This window comes from Perca flavescens, chromosome 24 (assembly GCF_004354835.1).
Source record: "Perca flavescens isolate YP-PL-M2 chromosome 24, PFLA_1.0, whole genome shotgun sequence".
NCBI lineage: Eukaryota > Metazoa > Chordata > Actinopteri > Perciformes > Percidae > Perca > Perca flavescens.
The window spans coordinates 5,731,047-5,758,582 of NC_041354.1; the positions used below are offsets into that span (position 1 = coordinate 5,731,047).

A 27,536-nucleotide genomic window follows, 5' to 3' on the forward strand; every position below is an offset into this window, starting at 1 on the left:
TGCTAGTAATAGCGATGTCTGTGTGTGTGTGTGTGTGTGTGTGTGTGTGTGTGTGTGTGTGTGCGTGTTTCTTAAGGCCTTTTGTTTTAAAAAAAAACATCCAATGTACAAGCTGTTAATTTCCTATCTTTAGTGTGTTGTATGTATCCATTTTAGCATTAAAATAAATTACCAGTGACACTCTTTATCGATCCCTGTAGGGAAATCTCCCCCCTCCCACACACACACACACACACACACACACACACACACACACACACACACACACACACACAAACACTAGTCATATAAATGTTCCTCCCTTTAAAAAAATAAGTATCAGTATTTGTGGAATCAACGTTGGTACTTTCGATTGGGAACATGACATTACTGGCATGATTTTGCGTTACTTTACAAGTGGCAACGTGTACCTGGCATTACACGAGCTGCCACCTAATGGCCTAACTGTCAAAACAAGTTTATAATGGAAACAAAGCTTGAGTTTAAAAGTTGTGCAGCTGTTGTCCAAACATGAGCAAGCAACAAATATGTTTGGGTAGCCATACATGAACGAGTCAATGACATGTCAGCACAGGGAACAACTATTATGTTCACACCAAATATGTAGATCATACTAAGTCATAAAATACAGTAACAAGCTTGTTTTGTCCACACTAAACGACTGGTTAGTGCCCAGTACAGGTTTTGTTGGACAGGGACCAAAAACCAGGACTATTTACTTGTATTATACATTCATGCTTTTAACTCCCTAAGCAGAGATAATATTTTTAATTTTTTGTCTGTTACAATAAGATGATCCAAGGCCCATATGGCTCAACATCATAATCACCTTCGCTGATTATTGTCAGGGCAATGTTACTGCATTAATGACATTTCTACTACCTGCTACCAGAGGACTATGATTCAAATATGACCGAAATAATCATTGGAGTGAAGAAAAAAAAACGCCTTCTTGGGGTCAACAAATATGCATTCCTATTTTTTTTATTACCAGCTTGCTACTGGCTCACTGGCTCCAGACCCATGATGGTAAACAACCTCAGTGGTTGCACCTCCTCAGCACTGCAGCATCTCACTGTGCCCTCTGCTGGTGAATGCAAGAGCAACAATAGTATGTCTAGAAGAGGGAATGTACAAGTTCTTTCAAGATTGTGTTTTAATCTGACAGTAGATCACAAAAAGTTCACTCATTGCTACATTGATATAGCATTTAACAAAACATTACAAATACAGCACAATGGGTTCAACAAAAGTTCAACTAAATAATAATAATACGATAAATAATAAGACAATTCAGATTAAATATACAAAAAGTGATGCCTTTAAAGTGTGAAATGTGAGCACGAGACTACATTTTAGTTGATGAATTTAAAATTTCAAAACACAAATCAACACTGTATGGCAATAATAGTTCCGCTCTTGTTTCCAGGGGAACGTTTTCCTTGCAGGTCCCTACTTTGAGTACGAGGAGGAAGTGTTCAACATGTAGCTCAGTGAGCAGTCCATAGACAGTATATAAGGAGCAGTCCGACCTGAGTCCGACGTTTACTACCTCTTCTTTGGTGAATCATAGGAGCAGGTAACATTCCAATCGGGTATATTTAGTTATTTTCCTAATATGTATCGTTACTGTTCATCAAATTAAGCTGGAGAACACTTGCTATTTAGGCAGTCTGTTTTTTTAAATGAAAGCGCGACGAACATTAAACGCTTAATTCATTACGTTTTGGGGGGTATTAAGCTGCCATTAAACACAAAATTACTCTTCAAAATGTCTTTATCTGCCGGCCAATGCACGTAACGTATTTCGACAGTCTACGATCTGGACAGACACGCCTGTAGCCTACAACACAGACGTCATATGACAACAGAGACTTTTATTTTGAAAATGAACTAACCGAAGTTGGCAGTAGCTTTCAGTTTAACAACCGCAAATGGTCATGTAAATACCCAGTACGAGATGCTTTACTTATATACATGTTAACGTAGTATTGAATGTAATACTTTCCACCATGTTCAGTTAAACGTTGGGCTTTAGTTTAGTTCCTATTCTTGTTTGTTGTCTGCTGCTTGTCAAAATAAAAGAGCTCTGGTTGGTTCGAGACATGTCGGAACATGTGAAAAGTGAAAAAAAAGTAGTAAGAGAAATAGTAAAAATGATTAAAACATTTTAATTGAATTGGTTAATGTGCACTTTAAAACACTTATAATTTACCATGGTTGGTAGATTTGCCTCTAAATCATTGATTTCAGTTTTGTATTGTACATTCTTGTTCAGGATGCAGCTATGGGCTAAGTAGGCTAACTATTGAGATCATATGTCATATATAATGCACATTCAGGCTCTCTCTACTCATTTACCCTGCCTGATTCTCAATTTTATGTAAAGTATTATAATGCACCAAACTGATTTAGGATGGGCCACTTGTTTGACAAACACAGGACTGTGGTTTTCTTACATATTTCAGTGTTTCCCATAAATACTTTTTATCCTTCACATTTAGACCATGATAGGACACTAAATGTCATTTGAAACACAACTAATACTACTACTAATAATAGTCAGTATAATTTAAAGATGCAACTAACCATTATCAGTTAAGATGCTGATTATTTTCTTGATTAGGCGATTAATCATTTGGTCTCTATAATGTCAGAACATAGTGAAAAAGGCCCATCAAAGATGAATCTCTTGTCAAAGTTGTTGCTGATTGTTTTTCAGTCGATTGAATAATTCATTCAGTTATTGGAAATAATTATCTATCTTTTTTTCTGTCTTTGACATGTATGTATTTCAGATTCCACCATGGAGGGAACTTCCAAAAGCGATGCTGCAGGTCAGCCCTCTGTTGCTGCTCAGGTTCCTTTCCTTCATCTCTGTACCACGTTAGAGAAAATCCAGAAGTCTAAACTCCGTCCAGATAAATCCAAGATCCTCAAGGATTTCATTGAGTCATGGAGGAAGTTCCATTCTGCCCTCCACAAAGACAACCCTAAAACAACAGACTCTTTCTACCCAGCTATGCGCCTCTTAGTCCCCTCCTTCGAACGAGAGCGTATGGCGTATGGCATCAAAGAAAGCATGTTAGCTAAACTCTATATTGACGTATTAGGCCTCCCAAAGAATGGCCCTGAGGCCAATAAACTGTTGAACTACCGTGCTCCCACTACATCCCAGGGAGAAGCTGGAGACTTTGCCGGCATGGCGTACTTTGTGCTGAAGAAACGGTGCACCGGCAAAGGAAACCTCAGCATCAAAGAAGTCAATGACTTTCTGGACTCGGTGGCTATCAACAATGCTGGCAAGCAGAAGGATCTTGTGAAAAAGAGTCTGCTGCACCTCATCACCCAGAGCTCGGCTCTCGAGCAAAAGTGGCTCATCAGAATGATTCTGAAGGACATGAAGCTCGGGATCAGCAAAGAAACTGTTCTCCAAGTCTTCCACCCAGACGCTCCTGAGCTCTATAATGTCAACACAGACTTAAACAAGGTCTGCCAGCAGCTCCACAACCCCTCCGTGTCTTTAAGCGAAGTTTCAATCGGACTCTTCTCTGCTTTTAAGCCTATGTTGGCGGCTATGGCGAACATCCGCAGTGTGGAGAAACAGATGGGAGGCAGCCCTTTTTACATTCAGACCAAGCTGGATGGAGAGCGTATACAACTGCACAAAGACGGGGATGTGTACAAGTACTTCACCCGAAATGCTTTTGAATACACCCAGCAGTTTGGAGGATCCCCACTGGAGGGCTCACTGACACCTTACATCCACAACAATTTTAAAAGCCACATTGTGAACTGCATCCTCGATGGTGAGATGATGGCGTACAGCCCGACCACAGACACCTTCATGCAGAAAGGGAGCAAATTCGACATCAAGAGACTCATGGACGACTCTGAGTTACAGACGTGCTTCTGCGTGTTTGACGTGTTGTTAGTCAACGACCAGAAGCTTGGCAAGGAAACGCTGAAGAAGCGCTACGAGACCCTTCAGACAGTTTTCAGTCCAGTCAAGGGAAGGATACACCTGGTGCCAAAGACGGATGCCAGAACCATGCAGGAGGTGGTGAATGCGCTGAATGATGCCATCGACAGCAGAGAAGAGGGAATCATGGTGAAGGATCCTCTGTCCATCTACAAACCCGACAAGCGGGGGGAGGGATGGCTGAAAATAAAGCCCGAATATGTGGACGGATTGATGGATGAGCTCGACCTGCTGATTGTTGGTGGCTACTGGGGTAAAGGGAGACGGGGTGGTATGATGTCCCACTTCTTATGCGCCGTTGCCGAAGCTCCAAAGCCTGGCGAGAAACCCTCGGTTTTCCACACACTCTGCCGCATCGGCTCTGGCTACACCATGAAGGAGTTGTATGACCTCGGTTTAAAGCTTGCCAAGCACTGGAAAGTCTATCGGAAGAATGACCCACCAGCATCCATCTTGTGTGGAACAGAGAAACCCGAAGTTTACATCGAACCCTGCAACTCGGTCATCCTCCAGGTCAGGGCGGCTGAAATAGTCGGAAGCGACATGTATAAAACCAACTGCACCCTGCGCTTCCCCAGGATCGAGAAGATCCGCGAGGACAAGGACTGGCACCAGTGCATGACCGTGGCAGAGCTGGATCAGTTCCGCGGCAAGGCGTCCGGGAAACTGGCCTCGCGTCACCTTCGCATCGATGGTGACGAGCCGGAAAAAAAGAAGAAGCGCACTCAGCCAGCCAAACCCAAGAAGGTGATCGGGATCATTGACCACTTTAAGCCCCAGGACCTAACTGGGGTTGCCAAGGAGACGGATATGTTCGAGGATGTGGAGTTTTGTATCCTGAACGGCACAGAGGATCACCCCAAGGCTGAGCTGGAAAAGGGCGTGGCCAGGTAACATGAAAAGCCTTTTGTGTTTAGTTAAAGTCAATGTCATTTGGCTCAGTAATGTTACACCGATATATCTGTCTAAAGTAAGCTAACGTTAGCCACCATACGCTACCGATCAGACCAAGTAATGCTGTAGCAGCAAAACCCCTGAAAGGCTCTATTTTTGGCGCTCCTCAAAGAGGTTTTAGCCAGCCCCAAAGCAAAATCACCAGCACCAAAATGCTAAGAATTGAGACAAAAAATAGCAATTCACACACAGCCTCTCTGAGTGTTTAAGAGCAATTTAGTAAACAACCATTAAACAAGCATAACGTAAACTTGAATATGAGCGCTAATCTCTGTTTTATCTCCAGAGCCGGGCTGTACCAGACTCTCCCAGTGATTGATTCAAATACTATAATTTTTTTAACCAGTTTTGTTAATTGGGGTTTATTTACTCAAGCATAATATGCATTTTGTTTATCAATTTGTCAGAAATAACTACACCGGGTAAACCCAGCCCGATCAGCCGGCGATTTGATTTCCCCCTGCAGCTCAGGCTGGAAACACAGCACTCCATGGCAGCAACGCGTTAATGCCGCTGTTGCTGCTACGTCACCCGGACCGTTGGTCTGATTGGTTGAAGGACTATCCAATTGCGTACAGAGTCATTTGAACTATGCCCGTTGATCACGCCTCTCGTGCAGTAGAAAATACAGAGCAGACTCCCCAGACTAATGTTCAATCTTAAAAGATTGATCTTGGTCTGGTGATAGCCAGACTAAGAAATAACGCCAAAATGCATAGCTTTCTGTCAAATAAGGTAACACAGACAGACACAGTCACGATTCAATATATTGCAATATATTTCGGTACTGTGCGTAAGCCGATATATTGGGATTTGTTTTAAGTATAATTTTTGAAAAACTAATATTTAAGAAAAGACATGATGTTCATAAAAGTCAAATAAGTTTACTTTAGGTAAACAATTCAGAAAATCAAACTGCCAGTTTGGGATTGTGGTTCACAGGTTCTTAGTGAGCTAATGTTTATATGCTAAAGTAAGCCAAAGGTCAGCCATAGCTACATTGTTGGCTTCTAGCAAAAAAGCCAGGCACTGCTAGGGACTGTTAGGCAAGGATACTTGTAAAATAAAAAATCAAATAATTGAAGTTTTTTTTTAATTCATTTTTTATAAAAAAAAGTCATTGATATTGCCTTTTTGAAAATCGATACAGTATTGCAAAATAAAATATTGCGATACTCAAGTGTATTGATTTTTTTTCTTACACCCCTAATTCTGAGCCAGGAAAAACCCTGCCTGAGTGTATTGAATTAAACAGTGGTGCATTTTATTTCTCCTGACTTAAACTTTTTACTTATAAGAGGACAATTGTGTGATTTCTTCTTTCAAAAGTCACATAGACATTAAAGTATCCTTAATAAACCGATAACTGATTACTGGTGTCGTCTCCCCATTAGTTGTGGAGGTGTCGTGGTTCAGAACGCAGGGCGGGACACCTACTGCGTGATCGCCGGCGTGGAGAACATGCGCGTGAAGAACCTGGTTTTGTCCGACCAGCATGACGTGGTGTGGGCCACCTGGCTGCTCGAGTGCCTCGGCCAGAAGGAAGTGGTCCCGTGGCAACCGCGCCACATGATCCACATGTCGCCCTCGACCAGGGAGCACTTTGCCAAGGAGTACGACAGCTACGGGGACAGCTACTTTGTGGACACGGACGAGCAGCAGCTGCGGGAGGTGTTTGGCCGGATCAGCGACGCGCAGGCGTCCGCGGCGGCGAACGTCAGCCAGGTAGAGCGGCGTTGTGGCTGGGAGGACCTTCCCACCAGCATGTTCAGACCCTTCGAGGTTTACATGGACAGCTGCACCGACATAGGAGACCCTAAAACCGCCATACCTGCCACCTGCTTGGACATCAGGGCGCTGGAGTTTCGCTACCATGGAGGGAGTGTGGTGCGGAAGTTAGAGGAAGGAGTCACTCATGTCATTATCACAGAGGAAACAAGACTTGCGGATTTAAGGGCTCTGAGGCGCTGCTTTAGGAGGAAGTTTAAGATTGTAAGAGAATCATGGGTGACTGATTCAATCACAGCAGGGCATCTGATGAACGACACTGACTACTTAGTTTAAAGACTCTTCTGGTGACATACACAGGATTTAAGTTGGCACTGGAGAGAAATCCTTGTGTAGTTGAAGGGCTGCACGATATGAGGAAAATAGGCGATAACCATATTACTTGCGATAAATAACAGATATTAAAAGGTACTCCGTTCTGCCTTTCTGCTGCTTTTAGTATACTGCTAAAATACAACAAACTTGCTTGTTGATTTAAAAAGAAGTGAAAAGAAATGAGTTCCCGCATTCTTTTAATTGAAACAAATTAAACAAACTGAACACAAAAGGCACCATTAAAAAAAGAATGATAGTTACATTTTAAAGTGCAGTTTGCTACTAATACTCTCTTTGAACTTACAAAAAAAAATCCCTGAATGTCTTTCGCAATGTGTCACAGTTTATATTACAATAACCATAAAAAAAAAGATTTATTGTGCAGCCCAAATAGCATTTTAATTAAATTCCAATATGATTAGCAATAAACTATTGAGTAAAAGTCGATAAATAAAAAATCCCAACAGTCCAAATCACTGCTAAGGGCGAGATAAGCAATATGATTAAAACTATACTGTGCTAAACAGGGATTGGAGTCTTCTCGGGGGTTTCATGCAAACTTGAAGTTTTATTTTTGGGGGTTTTAATGAGTGATTTAAGGCGGCTTGTTATTAGTTTGAAATGAATGGGCCAATGGTAAAGTCCAGAAGGCTCTGGTTGGTTTCTAAATTATTTTATTTTGAAAAGAGAATTTAGAGTTGTACTATATACGTATTTTAAATACAGAAGCTGAGTAGGGAATCTTCCACCATAATAGTCTAAGTAGGCCTCTTCTTATTTTTTAACTTAGGATTGCACTTACATAACATTGGGAGACTTGAATGGTGAAAATCAAAGCAGCGGAGGCCAGGATATCCCCATTATGAGACAAGCACCAAAATCATTGAATCCCACGTTTTCCATAAAGACCTCCCTTGCCTCCTAAATGCCTACTTTCAAACCCCACACCTCCACTTTGCTATTCCTCTTTTTGTGATCTGTGCCTTATAGGGCTGGGTACCGAATGCAATACTTTTTAGGCACCGACCGAATTGCCTCTAAAGTACTGAGTATCAAAAACTGCCTTGTCATTCAATACCCAATTTCAATACCTAAGGAGTAAATCTCTTCAGCGTCAGTGAGCCAATAAGCACGCAGCATGTTTCTACCAAGACCTAATAATGTTTGTGATTGGCTGTCTTAACGTTAACACGTCGTAGAGACGTGGAGGAAAAACTCTACGTTACACTTTCAGGAGCTGAAAAATAAATAAAGATTTGTGCTGTAATGTTGTAATTTCTTTTTGTTTTATAAAATTGGTATCGAAAAAAGTATCGTTTAGGAACCGGTATCAAAGTCACGGTATTGGTATCAGTGCTGTTATCGAAAACATTTTAACAATACCCAGCCCTAGTGTCTTAATGCTTTTATGTCTGTTTAATAAACATGTTAAGCACAACTCTAATAAATATATCTTGAACTGGTTTAAAATAATGTACTGTTGTGACTGGAGTCTTGTTTAAAAAGAATTGGTAGTTAACTTCAAAGGAGCGTCTGTGTGAAGCGATGGCCTTTGCCTCAGCCCTTCAGCACGCACTGAGCCTGCAGAGAGACACCGAGGGACACCACACGGGTACGTTAAAACTGGTTCACCTCAAGGCCCTGCAACAAAGATGGGGCCATGTTTTCCTGTCTTCAAAAATGTCACCAATGTCCCTTGGGACTCATTCATATGTTATAACCTTCATAACCATCGCCTCTAGGGTGCAGGTAGCTGCCTGTGGTGTCCTGGGCATTGTTGTGGGTAAATGCCGCATGAATACATTTTCAAAGTAAAAGCGATGAGGTACCTGTTCTCAATCATATATTGTGAATAATAGCTCTCATTGGCATGTAGTGTTCCCCATAGGGTTTGTTACTTTGTTAAACAGATTAATTAAAAGTCCACCTTTGAGAAAACAAAGCATAAAATAGTTGAGAGCAAAATGATCTTCATTACTGGTTAAAAAAGAAAAGAAGATATTGTGCCTCAGTAAGCACCCTGTAACCCATCGCCCACTCTGGACTATTTCCAGGTGATGTTGAGTGAGTGTTTGACTGACAGGCCTTAATTAGAGGTACTCAACTAGTGCTTATTCCCGTGTTGCTTTGATTGTATGATGCGTTGTGTCGCTGCAGCACAACTGTTGGTCTTGAAAACTCTTATCTGCTGGTCCGTCAGGATCTGGAGATGAAAATAGCAAACAGCCGCTGAAAGCTAGAATTGCAGAAATACCATGCCCTAATGGGATAAATGCCCTAATTAGGCTGGCTTTAGCTATCGGAGCGATGGTACCAGCGAGCACGCTGGACACAAGCAGAAACAAATGGTTTGGAAGCGGCCCCGAGACAACCAGCGGCTGTGTGCACTCAGCTGAGATAAACGAGCCCCTGCAGAGGCCAAACAGAGGCTCATGGCTGCAGGGGAGGTTTGTCTGCAGCAATTAGCACAGCCCACCCTTAATGAAGAAATTCACTCAAAACGACAGAGAATCAGGCTCCGTCTTGTGCCTCATGAATAAATGGTCATAAATATGTGTATGTATTTGACCAATATTAAGCTCTGGTAAACTAGTCATTGTTGAAATGTCTTTTAGATGTTCAAACCACTCTGATCGGTGATGTCTAGTACATTTTCAAAAAGCTCCCATTTGCTTCAAGGCAAACCACTTTTAGGAGTAAGAGAGATTGTCTTTCCAAAACTCTTTTTCATCTTTCAGACAGAGCTAACTGTTTCCCCCTGCTTCCAGTCTGTCTTTATGATATGCTAAGCTAACCGTCTCCTGGCTCTACTCTATACAGACATGACAGTGGCATCAATCTTCTCATCTAACTCTGGGCAGGAAAACAAAAGAAAAGTGAATTTCCAGGCCTGAAGAGGTAAAATCATCTGGTAAGTCACTAAGATTTGCACACACACAAAAATTAGTTCCTATCCTGTCATGACCTTTCAGATTCATCTTGTGGCCCCTTGTGGGGGTCCTGACCCCCAGGTTGGGAACCAAGATAACTAGGAAAACAAAAAGCAGGTAAACTGTTCACTGTGGCGGATTACCTATCTCACGTAGCTACATGTAAGACCTGGATTTTTATGTTTCCAAAAATAAATGAGAGCAAGTTGTCATCAGGAAAAACCCATTCTGATACCTAAAAGACAACAGCAGCCTGTTCTTTTGAAATGTGATGGCTGTATTATAAAGCACACTGGATTTGAAATGGGCTAAAACATGCAGAAGCATCGGTAGTGTCCTTTAAAAAGGAAACGGGCTCCTTTCTTTTGATGGGAGCATCTTGCCTGGGCTGAAACCAGGTGAGTACCAACCTGACTGGTACAGTGTCAAGACAACTCCAGTAGTGGCTAACATAAGGCTGCTAGTGGACTGTTTCAAAATGAAACATTTCTAAAACTCTCTCCAGTTAGCCCTGCTGTTCCATGTCTTCTGTACAGCTGCATGCTTTTACTTTTAGTCGCTGTGTTGTCTTTATTTTTGTACTATCGACCTAAATAGTTGAGATCATATTTATTATGGAGCCTGGCATCATAAGCTTTCATTTTGAAGTATAAAAAAACATTTCTATTGACATTTTAGCGGGCTCTTTCTGACTTGACGCACCCTAGTACCGAGGGATGCGGTGACTGCGATGCGCGCGCATAACGTCAGAGATTGAGAAGTCTGTCAAGGAAGCAAGATTAGATAGCACAGTACCGGATGTTGGGCGAATTGACCTTCAAAATAAAATACAACGTATCTGAAACAGCAAGCAGTATTTGTACAAATTCTGAAATGTGAAATGTGATTTTGTTGCGGTTCAAAACGCAGAAAACATTATTATCATTATTATTATTGAGCCAAACAGTATACATTTGTAAATGCACCACTATTGGCCAGCCTATTTTGTCTAAAAAATCTTTAAAATGAAAATAAAACAACTAAAATGCAATCGATGAGGAAGCTGGACCCTGGTATAGCCTAGATCAAAGATCTTCAACAGGGAGGGCCACCAAATTATTGTTAGTTTTTTTTTAAAGTTTCCAAGAAAATTCAAATGTGTTAACATAAATCCAACATATTAGTAGCAAATATAAATCAGTCTATTTGTGAAGAAAAAAAAACATTGATGATAAGCATGCTGGCCTAATGGGTAAGGTAGTCTCTAAGGCCGTCCACAGATACAGTTCATCCTAAGGGTTCACTGTGCCACATGTATGTTTAACATTAAAACGTGATTTATAAAATCATGCCAGCAGTTATTTTAATAGCGTAGTATTCTATCAAAAGAAAAGGCATGTATAAAGGCTTTAGGTCGCCCTACATGTTATTGTGGGCCCAGTACGCACATTTTACAATTTTTTTTTTACAATTTTTGCGATGTAGTAGGGGCTCCCTTCTCCATCTCTCTTTCAGTTAATGACCCCCAAGGGGTCTCAAGTTCGCAGGGGTCTTAAGAGGGTTAAAGGGATAAGAAAGGAAAAAAAAAATCTGTTGCATAAAATTGCGCTTATATTTCTTATATAACTTGAACTTCTCCCACTGTGAAATACTGTATAGTGTCACCTCCTCTAGCCTTCAACTGAACAAAATCCCAGTAGCACCCTATAAATCTTTGGTTGAACTGCTCATAAACTGTGATGAGGGTTCACCGTGGGCTTTACAAGATTTGAAGATTTGGAGTCATCGGTCTAGATAACAGGAAAAGGAAACGACAATTTTCAGATCACACAGAGGTAGCTGTAGCACAAAAACCACGTCAGCGTGTAACCTTTATTTTGAATATTACAACCGGAAGTACGGCTGGGTATTGCTGCTGACTTAACGCAGCTTCCTGCAAACACACACCGTCTCTTGGCGAACATGGCGGCAACTTGACAACGGCAGCGAGAAGAAGACGGTGAGGGCTTGAAAAAGAAAAGAGGTCTGTCAGCTTACAGGCTGTAGGGCCCATCCGCCGACACAAAGGCACACGGCTTCGCCATGTTGGAAGAGGATAGCGCCCTTGTCCCTGCACGACCGAGGCCAGGGAAAACGTAAACGCGTCGGTGAGGGTTTCTAAAAACGGAGTCGAGGCTACGCAGAGAGGAGCGGAGCGGCGCGGCGCGGAGCTCAGGGCGGGCGGGAGGACAGCGGCTTCACCGGTCAGCCATGGAGGATGCGGCCCGTGGTCGCCAGCGTCTAATTTCCCATCCGGCCCACGCTCATTTTAATGGGAATTACCGCTGATCGCAAAGGCAAAGCCAGGACAAGCCACCACCTGACATCTGAGGGGAAGAAAACGCGAAGCGGGACCCCCACGTCAATGACTGTTGCGGCAGAGGAGCCCCCACGGTGGAGTCGGCCGGTTCCCAAAATATGACCAGGGGTGCTGGGACGTGTTGGCAGCAAGAAGATGACGACGGCTTCCAAATCTGGCTAGAGCCCCCCCGCGACAACCAAAAGCCATTCACCGACTCCGAGAGGGCGCAGAGATGGCGACTGTCCTTGGCATCCCTCTTGTTCTTAACCATCCTCCTCTCTGATCACCTGTGGTTCTGCGCCGAGGCCAAACTGGCCCGGACCCGGGTCAAGTTCGCATCCTCCCACCTTCTCTCACCCCAGACCCACTCAGCACACAGCAGCCTCAGAGGAAACCCAGATGCTATTTTTATAGGAAACTCTACCAAACATTTGTGGCGGCTTGAAACTTGCCACCAGGATAGTTTATCTAAAAACTGCTTTACTTTCGCAGATGCCGACAATTTGTGCGGGGGCCTTTCCGACAAAGAGGGGACGCGGGCTGTAAATATGAGCGATTTGTACCTTTCCTTTTGTAACTCCTACTCTCTGCTGGATTTGTTTTACGGGTCGACAAGTCCGGACAATTTAAACTGCAGCCTCGACGTGCTCGGCGATGGCGACACAACCAGATGCAGCCTGTGCGTCCAGGCGTACCAGCGCTATGACCAGCACGCCCAGGAGAAGTACGAGGACTTTGAGCTCCTGACTCAGAAATATGAGCCGGGGGCATATTCAGTGAGGACGTGCATGGAGCAGTGCAAGGTAGGCTGCAAACGGGAAGGGGGCGGATGGAGAGGGGGGGAGGGGGGGTTGTTGATGTGGTGGCCATCTGTTGATTTGGGCCCGGATAGATGCCAGTTTTGGTCCTCTTCCTCCTGTCGCCATAGATACGGGTGACAGATTCAAGGAGACTCCCGGCTCCGGGCCTCATGTTCATTCATCTCCTCATTGTGTTTAGGCCCCATGCTAATGTGCAGATGGAGGCCCTGCTAGTGTTGTTCCTTCAGCATCCAGAGCCCCCCCCACTCCCCCCTTTTAGTCCAAGCTCTGTTCTTTGACATTGAAGACCGCCTGGCGCTCCTTTAGCTCATAATCCTCCTGATCAGCCATCGATAACATAGATAGGCTTGTTTGAACTGCACTGTTGCTTGAGCTTTTATAGCCTAGCGTTTATATCAATTTAATGAGCAGGAAGGAGGTTGTTGGCATTATGCAAACAACTCTGGGAGCCTGTGTGCCCTATGTGTGTTGTCGCAGTCCGCCAGGTGTTCATCATGACCGCCCACTCCATATCGAGAGCGTTTTATTAAAGTCAAGAGGTGGTTTCCCTGCCTAATGTGGCGGAAGGCTTTCTTCGCTCATTACCAGGCCCACACGTAGGCCTCGTGTCGGCTAGGCCCGTGCTCGCTGTTTGATTGCCATGTACTGTTTACCAGCTCATTACAGACGACGGTGGGACAGAGTAGTTGTAATGGGTGTCCGGGAAACGCGGAGGGACCGGCGGCCAGGGCCGCTGCTGCGTGCAGCTGCTGTGGCCGCGCTCGGCCATAAACGCTGCAATCAGCACCGCGGAGAGCTCCACAGCAGCGCAGAGCTGTCCGTGGTGCTGAATGGCGCTCACCGGTTCCATTCACAGAAGCCCCGGCCAATCCCAGATGGCCTCCATTCACCCAACCAGTGGCACAGACACACGCATAGGCGTCGAGACGCGAATCTAATAAGGCCATCTGCCTGCTTATACAAACCCAATGCATGCAGATAGAGCCACATGCATGTGAGCTGGGCCTAGTTGGCAATGCTCGCTTAAATTTAGAGGAGGAAGAAAACGAAAAGACTAACTGAATCCCTTTTATGTGTGTTGTATTCATCAAACAATGATTAACTTTCTTTTATATTCTCTTCACTGTTGGATGTCTTAATCCTGGCAAAGACTGCACAGTCCTTTTAGGCAAGATAATTCCAGCTTTCATATGGTTTCAGACCTCACATTCTTACTCATTTAAACACACTCACACTCTTTGTGTACACAAGGGAGCTGGAGGCTGCTGGACTTTCATTTATCTTGTGCTTAAACATGAAATGAGTTGTCTATGGATGATTTTGATATCACAGTTTAAAGCCATGCTGTTATAGCTATCTATATGTTTAAAATCATTTTGTTCCGGATAGAGCTGAAACAGTTAGTCGATCGACAGCAAAACTTGTCAACTATTTTGATGATTGGTTATCATTTTCTTCTCTGCTTTTCTCTGTCATATATCATTGTAAACTGAAAATCAAAACAAGACATTAGAAGGCATTACCTTGGGCTCTGGGAACTTTTTTGACATTTCATAGACTAAACAATTAATGGAGAAAATATTAGTCAGATTTATCGATAATAGATAATGAAAATAATCTTTATTTGCAGCCCTCGTTCTGATATATTTCATGAATCATAATTGCTGGAAGCTTTATGTCCCATCTCCAATGGCCTAAAATACTCTCTGCAAGGCAAGGCCTTTACTAATGTTGAGTTGGTAAAACCTGACCTAAGCTACTTCATTGCCTTGCTTCAAGGTTAGTCAATTGCCAGCTTTAGAATATGCAATCATGCTACACAGGAAAAGAAATAGCCAAGCCATGCCTGCCTTTCCAGCAAGTACCAGCCATTGAGGAATGCTCCCACTGAGACCTCCATCTTTCTTTTCCTCTGCTGAGCTTCCTCTGCCAATCTTAAGTCATCGTTTCACGCTCTCTGAGCTCACCTCTTGGCACTTGGAGAGAAAACATTCATCATTTACCCAAGCTGCTAATTTCTTTAACAATGACCCTTTTATAACACCTCCTTGATTATAGGTTTGTTCAAGTCCTGTATATGTGGTCGACAGCGTTACGGAAAGAGTGGCGTGACTCAAGCGCTAATGTCGAGCTCTTGTTCAGTTAATGGCCACTTGCCTTGGAGAAGCCTAGCAGTGCATGCTGTGTACCGGCTCAGACAGATGTATATGTAATCTGTGTAAATACGGCAAGATTATAGCGTACACTGGCAAGTGTTTAAACATTAACCAAATAAATCCCTGCCTGCCTCATTGTCTCATTTAAACATTCATGGGAACAGTGGAGGCAGGTAGAGCCAGTGTTGGGTTATATATTTATGTTTCAAGTGAAGATATTTGACATGGAGAGTAGCGTTTGTTGTGCCAGAGTGATTCCTTTGGTCCGCAGGTGGTGCTTTGATTTCTTTAGCCTGGGGTGAAACATCACACAGTGGACACGGCCGGTGTGCTGCTCCTCACAATGGTATTCTCCATCGTCTGACTCTGTGAAAACCCACCATTCATCTTGACAGCGGGGCTGTGCTCAAAACATTTAAACCTGGGCTGACGCACTAATGCTGACTTGTAAGCTGCATTTTTCTGTGAACCAAAACGTCAGACCTGCTTGTTTCACAGGAAACAATGAGGCTAACAAACCTGGCATCTCAAAAAGCATGTTGGCAGTTCAACAACTGTTAGCCAACAAAGGCCTAAGGTCCCCACACTGCAATCAAATTATTTGATGTAGGGGTACCTTCCTGTTTTGCCAAAAATCTGCAGTAATGTAGCATAACTGTTATTATTAACATTAAGCATATTTGAGCACAGTTGTCTTCTTCCCACTTCAGAGTGCTCAAGTTGCTGAGGAGGGACAACCAAGAAACCCTGAAAGTCTGCATTAAAGCCTAAAAGCATGGTGTTTTGTTTGTATTAGGGTTTATTTTCATTATCGATAAATCTGGAGATTATTTAATCTATAATCTGTTATTATTATCTATCGTTTGGTCAAAATTGTCAGAAAATAATTGAAAGATACCACCACAATTTCCCAGAGCCCAGTGTGACATGTTCAAATGTCTCGTTTTGTCTGACCAACAGTCCAAAATGCAAAAATATTTAATGTACTATCATAAAAGATGAAGAAAACCAGCAAATATTCACATTTAAGAAGCTGGAACCAGTGAAAATTTTCCCAGTTTGACCATCATAGGACACTAAAATGCACAATTGAAAACAAAGCTAGAGCAATGATATTAATTAAGCCTGCAGGAAATAGTAGTTAAAATAGTCATAGTGATTATAGTTCCTTTTATAAAATATGAAAAACACCAAAAAATATTGCTGTGTTCTTCTGACTGGTTTGTAGTGAGCATGGCTAAATTGGAAAGGTGATAACACATACTTCATGCACCAATCGAGATTGAACAACATTAACCCTGTTTGTTGCCTTTAGTCATGAATATTTAATATTATTAAGAACAATTTAGGTATTGTAGCCAAGTTTCCAGGGCTTTTAAGAAGGTGGAACCAGTGGATTGATTTTAGGTGTTATTGTTTGTTCCCCCCACCTCCCTAGGGCCCCATTAGAGGGTTAATCTGGCCCTGGTGGGGATGTAACACAGAACATGTAGATTGTCTCAAGTTCCCATTGGAAAAGATGAGTTTGTGTCTTTTTTTCACAAAACCACACTGACAATCATTTCACAGAGTAATGAATGGAGTTCACCTGTGTTCCTCCCTGGTAATTTCACTCATTTGTGAACGTGAAAGACAGAAGTCTCAGCACCTGGCCAAGTAATCATGGAGTCTCTGGAACTGAACAACTCTATCTGCTCTGACTAATACTTATATTATTACTTCTCCCTATTTGAGGCTCCTAGTGCTACTACTACCAACCCTGCTTCTTCTTTCTCTGCAGTTACTGCCACTGCTGTGGTGTAAAATGATTCCAAAACACAATCACGGATGAGTCTGTGCACAAATCTGTCTTCTTCCCCACCCTCCAGGTCCAATTGAATGTCTAATCTTAGCCGGTGTTGTGTGCAAGTGGAAAGGAGGACAGCGTCCTCCCTCTTTAGATCCTTGTCAACCGCACACATCTGCATTGATCTGAGCTCTTTTGGAGCCGGAGGGACGGGTGGCAGCAATACCAAGAGGTTGATCCCTATTGATTTGCACCAAGCCCTCCACGCTCACTTGTCCTTCATTTGATAGTGGGCAGCTCCTCCGACCAAAATAGGGCAGTGAAGACATCATGTTACTATCTGAACCTCTTTGATTGTGTCAAAGACCTGTGTGTGTGTGTGTGTGTGTGTGTGTGTGTGTGTGTGTGTGTGTGTGTGTGTGTTTGTGTGCGTGTGTACATGTTTGTGTGTGTTTTAGATGTACATTTTAGGTAGACCAGTGTTCAAGTTGCACCCTCTTCATCTATTATCTACAATATGGACAGTTATGCAATTCAGCGGTAAATGATGTGTAGCAACAACGATATTAGTTCTCAGATGGGGGGGGCCCTGAAGCTAAATCTAAACACAGATGGAGCCTTGTGAAGTAATGCATTTTCCTCTCAGTCTCAGGGTTTGGAAATGGCTTTTGCTCCATATTTAGATGAACAAATGTGTCCTTTCAACTGAATCCCACCGAAATGACACTGAAAAGTGTGGGCTGCAACGGCATCGATTAATCTGTCATTTTTAGCTTGCAGCATGGTATAGTCTGAAATATCTCAACAACCATTAAATGATTTGCTATGAAATTTGGTATAGACCTGCATGTCCCCTGCAGGATTAATTGTAAGAACAATGGTGATCACCTGACCTTTCCTCTAGTGCCCTCTGGCTAGTGTCATCTGGTCAAAATCTTAAAGATACCTGTAAAACTAATGGCATTCCCATCAGCCTCAGCTGTACTGTACTTTGTTTACTGCTAATTAGCAAATGTTAGCATGCTAAACTAAGATGATTAACATCGTAAACATATCTGCTAAGCATCAGATGCTTGTGTTAGCATTGTCACTGCGAGCATGTTAGCATGCTGACGTTAGCATTTAGCTCAAAGCACCTTTGTACCTCAATACAGCCTCACAGAGTTGCTAGCAAGGCTGTAGACTCAGTCTTGTTACAATTTAATTGTTAATTGTTTTCTGAAAGAAATCACAGATTGGAAATCATAAATCCATTGATACTGGTGGAAAAACTGGTAAAAAAATGTTGTACTAAAATGAATATAAAGTTTTCATCATTCAGCTCATATGTCATTGACCAGCTCTAAACTAAATATGTAATCAATCAAACGGTAATATACTGTATCTAGCCTCCCTTTCATGTGAAGGGCCAATATTTCCGTGCAGATCCATCACTCATGTTTCAGTGCAGTTGTATTCTTTGTACTCCAGTGTTTTGTGTGTAAACAAACCAGCGGTGGTTATGATGGTTCTCAGGGTGGAAGTGGCTCACATACGGGTGCTACTGTAGCTTTGATTTGCTCCCTCGCTTATCTCATAGTACATCCTACTTGACAACAAAACATAGATACACAGACTCTCATCAGTTATCTGACAGTATTAATGTGGTTTATCTGCCTTTGTTAGCCTTTTATTCATTATTCATATTAGCCGACACTGTGTAAGTGTGTGTGTGTGTGTGTGTGTGTGTGTGTGTGTGTGTGTGTGTGTGTGTGTGTGTGTGTGTGTGTGTGTGTGTGTGTGTGTGTGTGTGTGTGTGTGTGTGTGTGTGTGTGTGTCTGCTCCAGTCTCACAGAGCCTCGTGTGCATTAATGAACGACAGATTGTTGCATTGCATTGTTCACCCGTCCTGGTTGCAAACGGAAGCGCTCACACGTGTGATTTCCGCCATTGTGTCTTCCTGCGGCGGTTGTGAATGCTGACCTTGGAGAGGGTTTTGTCCCTTCAGGATGCCTGGCTCACTCCACGACAGCCCTTTTATGAATGGGCAGATCCCTGAGCGGCATGCTAATGAGGTAGGGAGCAGAGAGGGGAGGCTAGCTGCTGCATTGCACGGCAGGGCTTCCATATTGTTTTAACTGTGAACCACTGTACAGCGAGCAGATCAGATCACATGAGATAACAGCAGGGCTGGAGGAGGGAGGGAAACCGCACCAGAGAAGGGGGGTTGAAGTGGGTTACCCGATTAATAGGCCTCATTTAACCTCTGCCATTTCCATTATAGGTGACATGTGAAGTAATTTCTATGGCATACAGTAATGGTGTCAATCAAAGCTGACTGCTGTAATTATAGCTAGATTGTCTCTGTGTATAGCAATGATTCCATTTATTAAACTAATGACATTCAGCCTCAGCTGTACTTTGTGTTTACTGCTAATTAGCAAATGTTAGCATGCATGGTAAACGTAATACCTGCTAAACATCTTCAAGTTAGCATTGTCATTGTGAGCATGTTAGCATGCTGATGTGCCTCAGTACAGCCTCACAGAGCTGCTAGCATCGCTGTAGACTCTTGCTATAACAAAAGAGAAAAATATATATATATATATATATATATATATATATATATATATATATATATATATATAAATGACAGTACATTCATAAGGGGCTCTCCAGAGATTTAGTATTGCACTTCCATAAAATTAGCCAAAATTGAAGCAGCAGAGGCTGAACTTACATTTCCCAAAATGCAACTCAGTGGTCTCTTTTGTTAAACTGCCCTGCCTGGTCTGTCTCAACTCCGTAACGCAGTCTTTCTGTTGCAGATTTGAAGTCTCAAGCCCAATTCGACATAACCCCAATGACATCATCAGGGTTATGTCGACATTGACTTGATGACGTTATCAGGGTTATCGCGAATTGAGTTTGAGACTTCATGTTTTTCACAGACTTAAAAAAGCGCCCTTCAATGCCACAAAGGACATAACGGTTACATGTTAAATATTGTGGAGTATCCCTTTTCCTCCTTTTTGCATTTATTGTGTGACATCTTGCCCCAAAGACAACAAACAAACAAACACACGCACACACACACACACACACACACACACACACACACACACACACACACACACACACACACACACACACACACACACACACACACGCAAATGTGTTAAAGTGAATTTCCTTTTAAATATATATATCCTCCCTGGAGATGAATTGCAATTAGTTGCAAAGCTGTTCTCCTGGAACAACCAACATGTAATTATAGTAAAAAAACATTCATTTGTTTGGCTTCATAATTGTGAGAAAATGAAGATGTTGTAAGCAGGATGTTATTTTTCCTGTGTGTGAAACACCTAAGGGTCAGACTAATTCATTCATTTATGGGCATGGCATGAATTAGTCTAACAGTCCTATTGTCTGCATAGGTATTGAGGAGGAATGGATTATATTTACAGGGACAGATACAGTATACGCCTGAATGCATATCCCAGACACAAGTTGAGCATTTAACTAGAGTAGAAAATGCAGGAGCAGGGTTTTGTGTCCTTATTCAGGGGGCAGCATTGTCCATACCTGGTGGTTTCAGATAGGAAAACTGATGACTAAGTAACTCAGACATCCTGTGGGCTGCTTTCAGATGATCACGTTTGAATTCCCACCGCTTGGCACTAATGGGATTATCTGACTTGTCCTTATTCCCCAGCAAGCTACCTCTTTCTTCATGTGCTCTTTTTAAAAGCTTTTTTCAGGCCAGGTCTGCATGTATACAGTGGACTAGGTAAAAGGTTACATTTGAATCTCTTGTTAAGCTCTGTGTGCGCCATTAGGATGATTGAGGACGGTGTTTATCCTGCTAAATTAATTGTCAGTCACTGGACATTTATTTATGAGAGAGCACTATTGTACTGTTCTTTCCATCCGTTGCTCAATGTGTGATGTACGCTTCTGTCTTACGCAGTAATTTAATGTATTGTTGGCCGTGCAGTCTAATTGCTAACGTAAGATTTCAGTATATTGAAATATTATTGGATATAGGAGAGAAAAGTCAATAAAATATAGTCTCAGAATTAACTTCTACTTACATCAGAATGTGGCTAAATTAATCCACGTGTCTTCTGCAAATAGACAGTGCATGAGGCTTGTGACTGAAGGAATGCAACGGTGAAAGGGCCTTTAGCCAATATTTTGGCCATTGTCACCAGCTAGTTGTCCTTCCCCCCTTTGTTTCTATTCATCGCCTTGGCAGAGACTTTGAATGGGTTTGGAAGGTGTTTTTGGTGGTAGATTTTATTTACCTGAACAAACAGGTAGGCCTATCTAAACATGGCTGCCCATTAGTTGTAATTAACCTGCTCCTTGCCTCCCATTTCCATGGTCATTAGACATGAACATTACTGTCCTTCCCTGGCTCTGGCTATTTAAAAAATATTGGACCTAATAATGAGATTTTTATATTTTTAGGATGTGTAGTTGTGAAGGTTTGTGATGCAAATTGCTCCTCTGTAATGGATGCTTCAGTCTGTAACAGGTTTTTCTGGTCCCCAAATAATTAAGTGTTCTGTACATAGCAGAGTAGTGCTTAAAAAGTAGTTGTCTTGTAAAATACTAGTGTAAGTTCACTTTTATTATTTCTTCTTGAGCAATGTATGCCAGTCCAAGCAGAGTCATATTGTCAACACATCTCATGTATTAGTCGGTCTCTGAAAACTTTCTTACTCTGTTGCACTCAGCCCCAGGCCCACTGGTTCCTACTGAACCCATCAATCTCAGTCATTACCATGAAACAGCTGACCGCTGTAGTTTTTTAGCAAACGTTACTCAAACAGGAATAAGTAGTGCATTTGTTGAGGGACTATTTTCAGCGGCGGATTAATCCACATTTGGTGCTCTAGTGAGTATTTGGGGCAGCAGGACGGTGTGTGTGAGATTGAGTCAAAATAAACTACAGTGTGTGTGTGTGTGTGTTCATGGTACCCAGTGCAACAGTGTGGCTCAATGAGAGTGTGTTTTTAATCGTTTCTGGACAACAATGGAGCACTATGGCATAAGGAACAAGATATATCAGCCTTTGGACACAATGCTTGTTAGTAGATACATAATTGTTAGTTTGAGCCTTTTAAAATATAGGATATCATCAGCAAAAAGAAAAAAACAAACATGTTGGACCTATTTCAGTGATAGACGTTTTGCAAAGATGGATTTATTCAGACTCAGTGAGATTTTCTTTTATGTTGATGCATTCCTTTTGACAGTATAGTTTTTAACTTAAGGTAAGGCTGTGTAGAGCAGAAGGCAAGTCTGCAGAGAAAGTACATTACAAACAAAAATGTTTTCAGACTCAAAGAAATTGAGTTAGACAATGATTTTATAAAATAACACATACAGGGAACATACTGTTTCCGTTTCCTGTGGGAGTAAACAAAGGCTTTGTTGCATCCTTCATGTGAGACCAACCCAAAACCTTGCATGTGGTAATATTGTTCCATATCACATTGTATAACTTCTTTATTTGCAAAATAATCCATGGTTAATTGTTCTTTTTGTAAGAAGAATACCTCACTGTGAATCTTTATGTTGTCTTCAACAACTAAGAGCAGTGGTTTGAAGAGAAGATAACCATATTCTAGTTAAGAGAAGATGTAACTGTGATATCCTGTCCTGTGAGTAGTGTTGCTCCTGGTAGTTATCAGATAATTCCTCTCTACTTGTGGTATTTTGCCCACAGATACAAGTCTACTTGCAAAAGCATTCAAACATTCATTTGTTTTGCTTTTATTTTAGGAAGTGAGTGATGATACCCAGTATTAAATACTGCTCATTGCATATAAGTCATAACATATATCACCTTTATTTATTCAGGGAAGGCCAGTTGAGAGGAAGGTCTCTTTTCCAATGACGCCCTGATTACAATACATATAAAATGACTGTACACGGTAATTATAAACATAATATACAGTTGCAATGTACAATACATACATAAAAACAAATACAGAATGATGAACAACTCAAAGTGCACATTTACATTCAGAATACATGGACTCATGAAGAAGGACTCATTTAAAGTGATTTAAATGGAATCAGGCTGTTCAATTTCAGCAGAAGCTGCAGATCGAGCATACTCCTCAAATGCAATGTTACCTAATTTTGTCCTAACAATAACAATATTAGGACCAAGGAGTCATTAGTACGAGTGCCATAGTGACACAATTTAGAATACAGCAAGCTTGTTAAATATATAGATCATTTTTTACGCAAGCTGTTACATATCGTATGTAACAATATCATAGTTGTCATGCACAGATATTATAGAAAGGGAATTTTTTTTTAAAGGTTGGCAAAGGAGATAAAAAAAACAAACAGCTGTCACTGAATGTGTTCCAGGATTTTGCAGAATGGTCCAATATCAATGTTCTTGCCTGGCGAGAGGGTTCTATGGTGTGCAGTGGTCCGTCTGAGAGAGCTGCTCCATTTAGCGTGAATAGAGTGGAGACAGAGGATGTCAAACTATTATCGGAGCCACCTGGTACATCCACAGTCCTGATGTTGCTCCTGCGTGACCTCTCCTCCAAATCCGCACATCTGATCTGCCAAGTGGCCACCTGAGTTGAGAGCCGCTCTGCAGCGCTTTGACACCCCCTCTCTTCACACAGCGTTCAGCTCTGTTATAACAGAAGATGTTAAATGGGGACGCTCCCTTCTCAGTTCTAATAGATGCTCTTGAATGCTCAGAAACAGCCCTAGTATGTCCCAGAGATATCAGAAAAGTTCTTTTGCAGTCACAAGGCCGTGTTGTTGACTGCAGAGATGACAGGAGGAGGGCCTGTATCATCTCAGGAGCTTGTGGGCGGAAATACTGTAGAGGCCTCTTGGCTGTTTGGCTTTCCCTTTGTCCTTGTATATTAATGATATGTTCCTGGATAGCCTTTATTAACATCTCTGAGTATAATATGCCAGAGCTCGACATAGCATGCATTTTTTATTCCAAGCTTACTTAAAGCTCTTTGGCGTTTAAACTTCTCCTGTTCCACCACCACCAGTTTTAATTTGTCCAATCCACCTTATTCCTAGCCCCATGCATGAATTGCAGGCATGCTTACCACTTATTCCTTTCACTAAAACTGGTGTTTGAGAGAGTGAGCTGTATTCTCTTTCCTGTTTTTCTGAATTAATGATGATGACACCCTCGCTCGTTCTTAGGCAGTGGCAGATAAATGTTCCCACTGACAGTGTTACATAAGGATCGCGGTCTTGTCCCCAGTTATCTGCCCTCCATTACTCTGACAGTGATCTTTAACATTTTCACTCCCTTCCAGGCCAATACATCTTTCTGCTGATTTCTCTCCCCCCTCGAAAGGTCGACCATTCCTCCTCATTCCCTCACTGTCTGATAATGATCGTCATTTACAGTACAGTACTTACCGTGAAAAGCCATGAGTGACGTCATTCCCCTCATATGTTTTTTTCTCAGGACACCAAATCGTACAGTGAATGATAATGATTAAATTCATTCTATTGATGCCAACAACAGTAATTTCATATTTGGGAATCACAAGAGTTATTAAACATTCATAAAGATTATATTGACTTATTAACGTGTTCCCAGATGTATGACCATGTCTCGAGCAAAAAATTGTGCATCTCCGTGTTGCATTTCGATGTTTTGCTGCTTTATACTTCTACTTTTGTTACTTTGTTATGATGCATTATTATAGATTGAAGGCCCTGCATACCCACACAGGTGTTTTGAGTTATGTGGCTGATTAGACCTGCTCAGGTTGGAGCTGTGTAAAGCTACATACGCTAGGATTTACATGAGGTCATCATGTACTAACAGGACATTTGAGGACAATTTTTTTTATTTTCTATCTTGTTGCAGAAGGTGCTCATGAATGATTCTTTTTTGTTAATATTATTATCTATAACATGACGTGTGGACTACTTTCAATTCTGGTTTATGTCAGTGCAAGTCAGCTTACGCACAACTAGTGTTGAGTTGAGGATGAATTTGTCTCGCATTGCCAGTTCTCCACAGCGCTGCGGAATAAGGTCCGGCTACACCACAGATACATTCTGGGATAGGAGGAAATAACGCTCTGTGTTGTTTGCATTTCTTTAATCCAATCACGATCATGAGAGAGACAGCGGCTCTGCGAAATAGTCTTGAGAAGGAACTTGTTTTTGTGGAACATTTGCACCCCGCAAAATAAAACGCCACACACAATATTAAATGAAGTTAACTGTTTACACAATACCGTAACGTGAGCTATTTAACCCTCTTAGGTCTAAGGGCATTTTCACATATCTTCTCATATTTACCTTTTTCGGGTATTTGCTAGGGGTGTGCAAAAAGATAGATTCGTATTTGAATCGCGATTCAAGCTCTACCGATTCAAAATCGATTCATAGAATTCCAAAATTCAATTCATATTTAAAAAAATTAATTGAATTGTATGTCTACTGCAGTCACATGATAGATAGATAGATACTTTGTATGTCTACTGCAATCACATGATAGATAGATAGATAGATAGATACTTTATTGATCCCCAAGGGGAAATTCAAGGTCCCAGTAGCTTACAGACATCACACACAACATACACATACATCATAACAGGATGTTTAAATATCAAATAACAAAGAAATCCACATGAATAATATGGACAATAAAAGATATTAAATAAACTAAATAAAAAATCCACATGAATGTACTAAGGGATGTATAAGATATATATAAAAATGCGTGACATCGCTTAGAGCACCTTTAACTTATGATGTGTTGTACGAATTGTTTCGGTGCTTGAAATTAGTTTACCAAAGTCTTAGGCTATATATGATTCAACTTGTAAATAAATGTCTGAAATGAAATTTTGGTAATATCGCTTTTTGAGTAGGAGTTGTGTCAAACATTGTTTGGACTCGCCGGTGTGTCTTTTGGCCTCAGAGGGTTAAAATAGCTGATACATGGTTACACGTGCTTACCAGTGTATTGCTGTGTGTACTATTAGTCCATAGCAATTGTGAGCCACGTGCCGGACGTCAGGCTTTATCCTGGAAATGTACGTCCGTTGATCCAGACTAAGGATGAATGGGTGCTGCTGATGATAGTATTTCTCAGTACAGCTGAGCTCAGTCCAGTTTGTTTTGGTTCTTGCGTTTCAAAGCCCCTACCCAGCATTTATCTGGCTGTGTTCATCGTGGAGCGACATCTTGGGGAGAGGAGGAGGGGTAAGTCAATATGTCCTGGGCTTGTAGGTCGAGCCTCCTGCAGTCAACAGGCTCTGCATCAATAGAGAAAGCAGAGCCACCCTGACCTATTCAGCAGCCTCCCAGAGCTCTGATCCAGCTGAAAATGAATTCTTCCAACCTTTGTGACAGAGATCTGCAGAGCTGGAACTGTGCCAACAGGGATCCTGCGGCCAGAGCACCGCTTAATCTACTCAACATGAAACCAAACCTGGGAAACAAACTCGTATCTAATTGTTTCCCCACAGCAGATAGGATTTTTACATCATTGGAAAGCCAATTCTTAGATCTACCTGTTTTGTAATCTAACCGATTCATTGCTGCGCCTGCATGCTAAACCAGTCTGAAAACGAATCCTGCCATACACATTCATGACACAACATTCATTCATCTTTTCCCAGAACTTATCTACAAAACGTGGTTCCGGGAAATGAGTTCCATCTTTGTCTTCATGTCCTGATGGGTGGATCCATGCTCTGACGTCCCATAATGCCGTGTGCTTTAAAGGGCATTTCCAGTGAAAGGGTTCAGGGTTTCTGGAATCTTCTGCAGGTCTGTCAATACGATTGATGGGGCACTAACCAAACGTCACAAGGTGTGTTGATCTGGTGCTGTCTTGGTTTTTTAAGATTTTAAGGGCAAACAACATCTTTATCACTAACGCTCTATGACAAAAATCAAGAGGACATAGCATATTTTTAAAGTATCTGAAATCTGTTTTAACTGTTCTAAAATAAATCATAAAAATAATCGTATTCATAGTACAGTATTAAAGCACTTACGAATTGCAGTACACATTAAATCTTCAACACTCATATTGTATGGGGATATCCCTGCCATGGTTTTGCTGAAGAGCAGCCACTATAGCCACGAGCAGCAATTAAAGAAGCCCAAACCCTGTGACAGCAGCACAAGCTCTGGAGGCCTGTCAGTACGATTAATGGATCACTAATCAAGCCTTTTGTTTACCATTTTCACCTTTAAAACATTTCTTTCAGATGTGTTTGCTTCTAAGAAATTTACATGGCTCTCATTTTGTGTTTTTTTTTTTTTGTATTTGTGTTTGCATTTGGAACGTTTATTCATAGCCATAAAAAAAAACATTAAGGAGTTGAGATACCTGAGATTTGAAAGAAAAACATGTTAGGGTTGCACACTGGGCTTAAGTATTCTGGACCATGGGGAGCATGCCTTTTAAAAGATCAATTATTTGGGCAATTTGGGTATTTTCCGGTTAGTTAGAACCACAG

General features: G+C 41.8%; 2 protein-coding genes across 2 annotated transcripts in view; both read left to right on the forward strand.

Annotated features, from left to right (window-relative positions):
* The first annotated feature begins 1,457 nt into the window (after window positions 1-1,457).
* lig4 (ligase IV, DNA, ATP-dependent) lies at window positions 1,458-7,287 on the forward strand. Its single transcript, XM_028571630.1, has 3 exons — window positions 1,458-1,579; window positions 2,799-4,872; window positions 6,331-7,287. Exons 2-3 carry the CDS (start codon window positions 2,807-2,809, stop codon window positions 6,998-7,000), a joined length of 2,736 nt encoding a protein of 911 aa, XP_028427431.1. The 5' UTR covers window positions 1,458-1,579; window positions 2,799-2,806; the 3' UTR covers window positions 7,001-7,287.
* Window positions 7,288-8,584: 1,297 nt separating this feature from the next.
* Window positions 8,585-27,536, forward strand: part of LOC114551270 (transmembrane protein FAM155A) — a 32,490-nt gene continuing 13,538 nt past the window's right edge. Inside the window, exons 1-3 of the mRNA XM_028572440.1 lie at window positions 8,585-8,651; window positions 9,240-9,486; window positions 12,369-13,092. Coding sequence (XP_028428241.1) covers window positions 8,585-8,651; window positions 9,240-9,486; window positions 12,369-13,092 — 1,038 coding nt within the window. The remainder of the gene's footprint in view (window positions 8,652-9,239; window positions 9,487-12,368; window positions 13,093-27,536) is intronic.